This window comes from Colletotrichum graminicola, assembly GCF_000149035.1.
Source record: "Colletotrichum graminicola M1.001 genomic scaffold supercont1.7, whole genome shotgun sequence".
NCBI lineage: Eukaryota > Fungi > Ascomycota > Sordariomycetes > Glomerellales > Glomerellaceae > Colletotrichum > Colletotrichum graminicola.
In genome coordinates this window covers 323,035-334,796 of record NW_007361011.1, presented here as the reverse complement: position 1 = coordinate 334,796, position 11,762 = coordinate 323,035, and the positions used below count along the sequence as shown (strand labels likewise).

At 36.7% G+C, this 11,762-nt stretch overlaps 1 protein-coding gene across 1 annotated transcript; it reads right to left on the bottom strand.

Annotated features, from left to right (window-relative positions):
* Positions 1-1,857: 1,857 nt before the first annotated feature.
* GLRG_01760 (glycosyl hydrolase family 7) lies at positions 1,858-3,561 on the bottom strand (the record flags this gene model as incomplete). Its single annotated transcript, XM_008093094.1, has 5 exons — positions 1,858-1,914; positions 1,994-2,363; positions 2,480-2,690; positions 2,747-2,951; positions 3,073-3,561. 5 exons carry the CDS (start codon positions 3,559-3,561, stop codon positions 1,858-1,860), a joined length of 1,332 nt encoding a protein of 443 aa, XP_008091285.1.
* Between the last annotated feature and the right edge of the window lie 8,201 nt (positions 3,562-11,762).

Here is an 11,762-nt window from a genome sequence, read left to right as displayed (position 1 = left end):
CGCCGCGGATCCAACCCTTTGTTGTTTGACTCTCGCGAAGTCAACCCGACCTACCTAACACCGAGAGACGGATGAAAGTATATTCAGGATGCAAGGCAGGGCGCTTCTCAAACTTGACAAATGCTATAAGGGTCTGAAGCCGCGCAACCCGCAAGTCGCTGGTTTGAAGAACCTTATCTTATGGCCCTATTGCTTTTAGATACCAGAAAATAGGTAAGATGTATACTTTCATACACTTTATAGACTTTCTTGTCTTAGGTGTCCTCACAAATGTATATTTTTAGCATGTAAAAAGCTGCATTGCCTATTGCAGGAGCTGTAGTACTGGTGGTGAGGGTGGCTGTTGTGTAGGGGGAAACCGGCGGTCTTTTTTGTCCCCCGAGTGGCTAGCAAGCAGGCTTGTTATGGTTGCTAGACGTCTTCTGCTAGAGATTGACCGTCTTCTATTATAGGACTAGTTCAACAGACTACACTATACCTTATATAGTAGCTGCAATACCTTTTCCCGTTAGCTCCAAAGTTAGCAGATGTTGGATCTGACGAGTGGCTACGGTAGACCTCCTCTTATTTCAAGGTAAATGACTTGAGCTCTGCCATGGGCAAGTATCGCTATTTCTAACTGAGGGATGGTTGTTCTCTTGGCCTATCACAGCTGCTCTGTCTGTCCTTGGCCGGATGTACTCTCCTGGCCATCTACCACGCACACGCGCCCACACAGCACACACCTCTTATTATGCAAGTAACCCATTCAAGGACCCTCCCAACAGCCAGGGACACATGCTTGTATAACATTCGGCCCCTGTGCGTCATGCATGCGCCATTAGGTCGAACAGCTTTTTCGGGCGAGGTTGTTTGAGACCATGTCTTGGACCTGATTGGCCAGGACGACGGAGCGCTTCCGGTGTGTGGGTTCAAGTTGATTGGCGGTCTGCAAAGTTGCCGGAACTTTCAGCGCAACAGCGTCTCATTGGATGCCCCTTTTTCGGCTACATAGTGTTGTGAACGTGTGTTAATTTCATGGTAGACTTGGTGGAACTTTCTAACCTTGCCCACTAGAGTTTTGCATACGGTGACAATGACAACCCGGAGATCCATCAGCTCAGCACTTATTGCATAGCGTCAAAGGGGGGTTTTCCTCCCTTATGCGTCATCATTAGTTTCTTTTATTCCAGTATACCGTTTTGTCCTTATAAATTGGTTTCTACAGTTAGGCCAGCCAACGTCAGGTTTAAAGCACCATACTGTCTCAGAAGGTGCTCTTGACCTACAGTCTATAGCCAAGGTCAAACTTTGATTGCTAGCTGCGAACTTAGTCAATAGGGTGGTTGGATAAACCCATGCATGGTTTTATGTTTTTTTCTAGAAACCTTCTATTATCCTGAGTTAGAAAAGGTGCTACAATAACCAGAAAACTGATCTCGTGCTAAGCCGCTATACTTACCTTGAGCTCTTCGTACAAAGCGTGACACGCACAGAGTGTGCTCGATATCCATCATCGTCTGCCTCTCACGCTCTCTGTAAATGGAACGACCGTTTGGGAAAGCATTAGTTTAGTCCAGAACGAAGCGAGGAAAGGCAGACAAAGTAAAATAAGTATTGCCACGACCGGTAAAAGAACATAGGTAGGATTTGCTATCAACACCTTGCTAAGAACTAACGGTACCTGAAGAGAATAGAACACTTTCATATCCTTCGTATGTCTCCTGCTGCCTGTTACACCGGCCCCGGGCCTGTACTTTACCAGCACTACGTAGTGCTCGATAGCGGACGCACACCCGCTATATGGAATCCCTGGCGAAATTTGAAGATCAGGGAACTCATCGACACAGCTACAGCAGTGACATGCTCTTTGCGCGCTTATTTGACCGTGGAACCAATGGGCCCAAATCGGATGTTGGAGTACGTGACCGTAGCCTGGAATGACGTGCATTAGCTCTGCTCAGCCGACAAACCATTCTATCGGGCATCTGAATATTCAGAGGCTACAACTTACGCTAGCTAGACGAGACTCAACATCGGCCGGGACGCCGGAAGTGGTGGGGCAGTCGCCGCGAGCGGCTCCAAGCTGGCCGGCCTTCTCGGGAGGGTAGGTAGAGTCGAGCCAGAGCATGTTGGCGTAGTGGTCGTCCCAGAGGGACATAACGAGCACCCATTTTCCGTCAAAGGCCGAGTTCAACTTTGACCAGCCACCAACCTCGGAGAAGCGGTCGCGGTCGCCAAAGACCTTGAACTGGTTGGCGCAGAAGTCAGGAGTCACGGCGTTCCCCGAGACGCCGCTGACGGTCGAGTTGGGCATGTTAATCTTGGCGCCGTTCTGGACGAAGTATTGCTGCACTTTGTTGCTGGAGAACTGGGTGACGACGCTAACACACGTTTCGAGGTTAGTGAACATCGGTTCAGTATGCGTGTCTATTCTAATTTTTAACTTCACGGCTCACGCCCCCCCCCCTGTGTTCGATACCTGGCTTTTTATACTCACGTGAACTTCTTGGAGGTGTCGACTGTCTTGCCCTTGCCGTAGAAGTTGGTGACGCCCATACGGTAGGGGTTGAAGTCGCAGCCGTTGGCGTCGCAGTCGCCGGCGAAGCGGTCGTCCGAGTAGGTTCCACCGCAGCCCGACTTCTCACAGACGTGGTACGCGTTGTTCTGGCACGGGTGAGGGGTCACGGCGAAAGCATGGGCATTGGATTCTAAACGATGGTCAGCGGTGGTCGTTTCATGAAGGAGCCAACAACACGAGCCGTACCCCAAACGTCCATCTCGGCGCAGCAAGCACCGTACGGGCCGACACCCGAATTGGCATCATTGGATGACGATACCCAGCCCTCAACGTTGGCCTTTCCGCCGACGAACTTGAGGTCGCGGGCACACTGAGCATCGCAGTATCCGGTACCGTATTTGGCACCCGCCTTGTTGGTGGGGTACTTGGCCATACCGCCGTCCTCGTCCATCTGTGCCCAGTCAGTATCCGATTATGGTCGCTTGTTGCTACATCGCCCGGTGAGGTTGGACTATGCTGTCTCGTTGCTTCGCAAAACAGCCATTGCGAATGGGGGTGACAGGTGAACCGACCTGGACAAAGTACAAGGCACCATTGAGACCGCAGTCAAGCTGGGACAGGTCGACGTCGAATGCCAGCTCGTTGCCTGTCAACGTGAACATTTCATACTTGGAGACGCTGTTCATGAGGTAGAGACGGGATCCTATATTCTTGCCGTAGGCGTGCTGGGTGACGAACTTGAGGCTGAGGGCGTTGCCCGAGGTGGTAGCACCGTAGGTGCCGGAGTAATCGGCGCCTTCGAAGGCGCATTTGGACGCGCAGTCGGTGGCGGTGGTGCACTTGCCTGTCCACTTGTTGCCGTCGTAGCAATTGGCGGTGCCCGAGGTCTCGTGGAGCCAGCGCCAGTTGGCGTCGATGACGACCTCGCCGTTGACGGAGGTGCAGCTGGACAAGGTGCACCTCTGCCAAGTCAACTTGGGGTGGGTTTCGACCTGCTGCGTGCCGACCTGCTGCGCCGAGACGGCCGCGACGGTCGCAAGGAGGAGTGAGATGGAGATCATGGTGCGATGTATGTTCAGATATCAAATAATGTTCGAGTGATGGACTCGAGTATGAAAATCGAGAGCTTTTACCTCTTGCCCTTTATCGTCTTTATATACTCCTACATTCGATCTTCTTGAATAGATCAAAACAAGGAGGTCTATGTTCCGTTCATGAATGTTCCTCACATGTATCCGTCCCATTCTTCCTCACAGCGGAGCGTTCCCCCAGTCTCGATACTGCCACGAACGGTGGGATCACCAATCTCTGGTCCGCGGAGCACTGCATCCGTAGGCAAGGAAATATTATACATCGTTCCAAATAATTAATCAACCGGATTCGTTGCTGATTTGGGACCCTCGGCCATCACCAGACAGCGCCAGAGTTTTGTGTGGTCATTCCGTAGCAAAGATAGGCCGCAGGCAGCCGTTCGTCGGAACCAATATAGCATTCATTTATCCCGATAGGTGAGGAGTACTAGACTCGTGTCTACGAGGAGGCTAGAATGCGATCAAAATTCAGACGATAGTATAATATACGGCTCTATATGCGCCGCCGCAGTATGCAACGCACACAAAGGGACCGGGCTCGGGTATTATCTTTACCCCGCTGTGACTGGAATGTTCCCCCGGCCTAGCGATGACATTCTGTCTCATCGGTGAGCTACAGGAACCATGTAAGCCTATCAATGGAGATGACAATCCTACTTAGTCGCACTCATCATGGAAAGAAAACATCTCCCGTTGGCCGTTAATTTTCTGTTCGGTAAAGGCTACAGCATGCTTTAGTTGAAAATGGCTGGAGATGCAGTTCGTTATCAGAGCACGTCAAAGTGGCCAACACATAAGCATGGGCATCAAGGCCAAGACGACGTTGCGCCGTGGGTAGCTCCATTTGCCGAACTTGGTCCCGGATGACACCCTAGTCCGGGGTAAATTGTCACGGAAAGCCGGTAGTTGACGTAGCTCACGCCCAGGAACTCGACCAGCCGGGAGGATCAGGTTGGATCAATGTGCCGAGCAATCACATTGGCAGGCAGAGGTGGGGTAATCGGAGGGTATACGACCTTGATCCAACGTCAATAAAGGACGATTGGCTGTCTGATATTGGAGCTGTCCAGGTGAGCCACCCGTGGAACAACAAGACGTAAAGGATGAAAAGCCGACGTCGTCTTGCCAGTGCTGGCCCGGGCGAGCGACGACAAATAGCGAAGCTGCCATGTCGCATTTGCCGCAACAGTCCGATGGCCGTTTTGAATGCCAGTCTCCCGGAATGTCAGATTCCGCGTCCTCCCTGGATGTTTCTGGGCGCGTTCCAAAGAAGACGGGCATTCCAATGAAGCTCAGAGGATGGCACAATAGGGGAGAAGGCATCTATAATCGAGGTCAGGGAGATTCGACTGGCGAGGCTTGGCAACTGAGGGCTAAGTGTGTTGCATAATCTAATAGTCTTTCAACAGACTTGTCGCGCCTCATTGACGTCATATCTTGGCTACATGCAGCTTGTCGGCAAGAAACAGTGTGCAGCCATCCATCGCCATGTCGGGGGATCAGACTTCAACATGACTCTAGTCCAGAACCTATGTAGCTTTGCTAAGAACGTCTGGACCAGGAGCTAGCTAAACAGGGTCGAAGCAGTAACCTTTTCCAGGAAAAGATACCGGTAGTGTCGGGTGCCCGGAGCGGGGCCCCAGGGGGGCACCAGAGTGGGACCAGGACCAGATAAACTAGTCACTAAAGGAATAACAAAAAGGGAAAACTTTATAAAAGATAGGGGTTAGAGGAGGTATATAGGAATAATTATTATAATTAAACCCTAACTATACTTATTACTAACTTTTTTACTTAATACTATTTTTACCTTTAATATATTCCTATATCTTCTTATCCTTAAGTATATTAACTACTAAAGTAGTAATAGTGCCTACTAGATCCTAAACTATAGCCTAGTAATAAAGGAGCACTATAATAAGATAACTAATACCTATATAACTAAGTTTATACTAGTAGATAAGTAGCGCGCTATTAACTTAAGTAAGCTATTAGAAAAAAAGCTAAAGGCCTTTTTAGAGAAAAAAGTAAAAAAAGTAAAAAAAAAAAAAAAATAATTAATTAAATTAAGGCCTTTTAAAGTAGTATATTTATAAAAGATATATAAAAAGAGATAAAAATAACTACTAATCTTTAACTAAAGACTAAGTAACTTTATACTAATATACTCTTAAAAAGATTACTTACCTTAAGGTATAAGAGGAAAAGCTAGAATAAACTATAAGAATTCTTATTTTAGTTAGAAATATATTTTAATATAGTAAAAGATAAATTTATAACTAATAATAATAAAGTAAAATATACTAGTGCTATACTAAAAAGTAACTTAGTATATAAATAAAGAAAGTATATAAGTTTTTATTATAAAAGTAAGATTAGTAAAGTGCCTTAAGAAGTTATAAAAGATTAGCTAAAAGTAAATATTACTAATAATAATATATAGGCTTTTAGTACTACTATAAAGCTAGATACTATATAATAAGCCTTAAGCTAGTTATACTAATAATTTATTAATAAGTATAAAATAGTTAAGGAGAAGTACTTTAACCCTTAAATAAAGAGGTAGTAAGTAGTTTATATTTTAAACTAAATACTTTTAGACTTAAGGACTTATATACTTACTAAGGGGCTACTAGCTACTTACTAGAAGTTAGATAATATAGTACAAAAGGTAAAAACACTTACTAAGACCTATATAAGAGAGGTATTAAGAGGATAGCTAAGGTAAGGTTAGGAGAGAAAAGGCTACTAAGAAGTAGTAGTATAGCTAATAACTATAAATACCTCCTTAACTAAAGCTACTAATATATACTTAATACTAATAGCTATAATACTAGTAAGTATACCTATATTAAAGCTAGGGGTTAAGAAAAAAAAAAGGTATAACACCTTAGCTAGAGGGGACCTAAGGACTACTTACTTATTATAACTATAAGAAACTTAAGTACTAGTTAGCTAGGTATAGTAAAAAGAAATATTATAAGTATAAATAACTATAATACTTAGGAAAATAGTATACTTTAGTACTAATAAGGGTTAATAGTATTAAGCTTTCTTAAGATAAAAGACTATACTACTACTTTAAGGTAGATTTCTATACTAAAATAAGTAGTATATAAAAAAAAAAGGTACTAATTAATCTTAATATAAATAAGAATATATTATACTAAAAGATATTATATATAAAAGTACTAGTAAAAGTAAGCTAGAGAGGCCTAACGCTTTAAGGTATATAAAGAAGTAAGGCCCTAGACTATAAAATAAAAAAAGTAGTAATAAAAGTTATAAATAATATAAAGGTCTTAAGGACGTAAAGCTATACCTTTTAAGTTAGTAATATAGCTAGGTATAACGCTATCCTAGGGATCCTTTAGGGATAAGTAGTATAACTAAATATAAAGTAGATAATAATTAGTTAGATATACTTACTAAAAAAAGACTACCTCTAACTTATCTAAAGTAAGTAGGAAATTAAGAAGGTATATAAGAAGTTAAAGGCTATTTTAGCCTATTAACTAATAATTTACTACTTATAATATAGAGAGGATAAAAAAGCACTAAAAATACCTTATTATAACTAAAGAGAAGAGGTAAAGGCTAAATAGGATAAAGAAATAAAAGCTACCCTACTAGAGGCCTATAAAGAATAAGTATATATATTTAATATAGGCCTAGTAGCCTAGCTAGTAAGTAATAAGGGCTACTTATATATAATTAATTTAAAGCTAAAAGTAAAAGCGCTATTTAGCCTTATTTACTTATTAGCTAAGAAAGAACTAAAGGAATTAAGGATATATATTAATAAGTTACTTAAGAAGGGCTAGATTAGATACTTTATAAGCCTAGTAGGGGTACTAATCCTCTTTATTCCTAAGAAGAGAGGTAAGCTATATCTTTATATAGACTATAAGGGGCTTAATAAAGTAACTATTAAGAATTATATACTACTACCTCTTATTAGTAAGATCCTTAACTATTTAGTAAAAGTAAAGTAGTATATAAAGCTAGACCTAAAGGATATATATTACTAAGTAAGGATTAAAGTAGGTAATAAATAGAAAATAGCCTTCTATACTTACTATAAATACTTTAAATATTATATTATACTATTTAGGCTAGTTAATATACTAGTAACGTTCTAGGTATATATTAATAATACCTTTACTAAGCTAGTAGACGTTATATATATTATTTACTTAAATAATATCTTAATCTTTATAAAAAATAAAAAAAGTTATATAAAAGTAGTTAAGTAAGTACTAAGCTAGTTAGACACTATAGGGCTATATATAAACCTTAAGAAGTGTGTTTTCTACACTTAGTCTATTAGGTTCCTAGGTTTTATAGTATCTAATAAAGAGATTACTATAAAGTATAAGTAAGTATAAGTAATAGTAAAGTAGCTACTCCTTACTAGCGTTAAGGAGATCTAGGTTTTCTTAAGGTTTATAGGATTCTACTAGTAATTTATTAAAAACTACTTTAAGATATATATATCTTTAATAGATAGGCTAATATCTAAGGTAGTAAGGGAGTAAGTAATAATATAGGAGGTAAAGGAGGCTTTTTATAAGCTTTACGCCTTATTTACTTAGGCCTTAATCCTTTAGTATTTTAACCTTAAGTTACTTATATAAGTTAAAATAGATATATCTAACTTTATAATTAGTATAGTAATATACTAGCTTTATAAAGGAGTATAACACCTAGTAGCCTTTATATTATAAAAGCTATAAAAAGTAGAACTTTATTATAAGGCACTAAAGGTAAAGCTACTTATAATCTATAAGGTAGTAATTTACTAAAGACACTACTTACTATATATATAATATTAAATAGTATTTCTAATAAACTATTTAGGGTACTACTACCTAGCTACTAAGCCCTAACTTAATAGCTACTAGGCCTAGCTACTATAAGATTTATTATTATTTAACTTTAAGATTACATATTAGCTTAAGAAGAATAATATAGTAAATAGGCTTTTATAATAGCTAGACTACTAGCCTACTAAGGAGGAGGAGAGAGAAGCGTATAGCGCGTTTTTAGTAGATTTTCTTAGTAGATTTAGGAAATAGGTTATAACGTTTAGATATAGTAAGTTACTAGGTCCTAAGTTACTAAACTAAGGATAGCTTACTACTAACCTAAAAAATAAGATTATTATAGTATAACTAGTAAATAAGTAGGCCTAATTAGAAAAGTAGTAATAACTAAGTAGTTAATAAATAAGAAGAGAAAATAAAGCACTATAGTATAATAAGAGACTATTTATCCTTAATAAGTATATAGTAAGAATAAAGTTACTAGTAGTATTTTATAATAAGCTAGCTAGGGGTTATCTAGAAGTAAACTATATACTTAAATATATTAAATAAATATATTTCTAGAAGTTAATAAAGAAGGACGTTAAGGAGTATATAAGGATATATATAATATACTAGTAAACTAAACTAAAGTACTACTTACTATATAAGAAGCTAATGCCCTTACTAGTGCCTAGCTAGCTATAAGAATATATAACTATAGACTTTATTATAAAGCTACTAAAGTTAAAAGGCTTTAATAATAAGGCGTATAATAGTATTTTAGTAGTAGTAAATAAGCTTATAAAGTATACTATTTACTTATCTACCTAAAAGACTATTATAGTAGACTAGCTAGTAACTCTTTTAGTAAATAAGGTGTTCTTAAGATTTAGTATCTTTATAGTAATAATATTAGATAGAGGATCCTTATTTACTAGCTATTTCTAAGTAGTAGTGTGCTACTAGCTAGCTATTAAGTAAAAACTTAGTACTACTTACTACCTCTAAATAAATAGATAAATAAAGTAGTAAAATTAGAATATAAAATACTTCTTATAAGCCTTTTATAATATAAAGTAGAATAATTAGGTTAAATAGCTTCTAATAGTAGAATTTATTTATAATAAGGTATAATTATTAGTTTTACTAGGATAGTAATATAGTTAACTATACGTATTAATAGGTAAGTGATAAATAATAGGGGTAAATACTAGTTCTAAATTATACGTAAAGAAGGAAAACTATTATAGGATTATGTAGTAAATTTACTATATAATATCCCTATAGATCTAGTAGATCTATAGTAAATTAGCTATAGTTATTCTAACTAATTAGCGTTAATCTATATTACTAATATCTAGGTAATAGTTAATATTATAACACTAGTAACCTTCTAAAGTGCTATAAATTACCCCTATTTTCTAGTTATTTATAAAGAGCCTAAAAACGTAATAAAAACAAAAGGCTAAAAAGTATTTAATACTTTTTATATATGTAACCTATTACGTATATAAAACCTATCTATTTATCTATATCTCTAATTAACTACTGTTAATTAACTGCTCTAGCGCTTTATTAGGTAATACCTTTATAAATCTATCTACTAGGTTATCCTCCCCTTATATCTATTAGATCTTATAGATCTTATGTTACTTATATAACTAGTAAAGCGCTATAATATTAATTATAAGTTACTTCTCCTTAGTAGTGCTAAGCTTTATAAGGCACTTATAGAGGAAGTATAAGTTAGTGTAAAGAATTATTAGGATTTATAGTAACTTAAGGCAGTTAGTAATTATTATAAGTATAGTACTAATTATATAAGTAACGTTAGCGCTAGTAACTATACTATAGACTTTAGAGGCTAGCACGCTATATATAACTCTTTTACACTTTATTAAGCTAAAGTAGATAATATTACTAGTAAGTATAAATTTCTTATTATTAGCAGTAGGTTACATAATATTACTTTTATTAGTAAGTATAATAATAAAGCTAAGTTATAAGGTAAAATTATAGTTATTTATAAATAAGCTGTTAATAAAGATAAAGAGCTTTATAGTTATAAGGTTAATTAGCTAAAAAAGCAGGCTGTAGTTAAGGTAACTTATTTACTACTTAATCTAGTAGTTAAGAGCCTTAATCTCCTCCTCTATAGGCTCTTAGTGTTATATAGCAACTAAATAGTTAAAGTAAGCCTTAGGTTAGTATATTAACGTAATATACGCCCTATAGGCCCTTTACTAGACAAAATCTTACTTAGCAGTAAGTAAATTTACGTTAATAGGCTAGAGCTTCTTACCTTAATCCTTTTACTAAAAATTTATTTTACTATTATAGCTAAAGGAAAGTATGCTACTATTAAAGGTAATAAAATTATTAACAGTTAATAGTTACTTAGGCTTTATAGTAAAAGTTACCTTCTTAAGCTCCTTCTTCTTATAGGCAGAGAATTTATTATCTATAAGGCTAATTATATTATCTATTTATATACTAATAAGGCTAAAATCCTTATTATTAGCTAATAAAATAAGTAAGTAGAAGTTAAAGGTTAATAAATCTATCTAGAAATTCTCTCTATAGTAGTAGTTATATATAGCCTACTAGTAGGTGCCTGCCTTAGTAATACTATAAAGCGGCTTTATTACCTTTATAATAAAGTTACTAGGGTAAAAATAGTAAATTTATATAGGAAGTCTTATAAGAATAACATAGTTAAGTGGTGTTATAGATTAGGTATACGCCTAGGTAATATTATATAACTAGAAGTAAAATCTATATTATAAAAGTAAAGAAGTAAGAGTAAAGATAAGTTACTAGGCTATCTGTTAGATAGTAGGTAACTACATAAGGATTATCTTCTTGTTATTATTAGTATAACCTTAGATAACTAACTATAATTTCTTATATAGTTACTTATTTTTCTCTTTAACCTTACTATATATAACTTAAAGATCTATATATTACTATATGTTTTCTTATTATAGGTAATAATATAAAATACACTATAGTTAATAAGGGCTTTTACTTCTGCCTTATTAGATTCTTTAAAGGGCTTACCTAGTGTAGTAATAATACCTTTTTTATATAGTTTAATAGTAAGTATGTAGTTAGCTTCCTCCTTTATAATAAGGTATATATTAGAAACGTTAATAGTAGGGTATATCTTATAAAAAAATATAGTAATTAGGTTTTTTTATAGGCGTCTATAGCCTTATTATAGTAGTTACCTGTTATTAATAATAATAGTATTACGTACTTCTTTTATAGATTTACTAGTTATTATAGGCTTTTTTTCTTATACTTATATAGGATTATTACCTTCTTTAGCTGTTATAAGCAGCAGTACTAATTAGCTTTCTT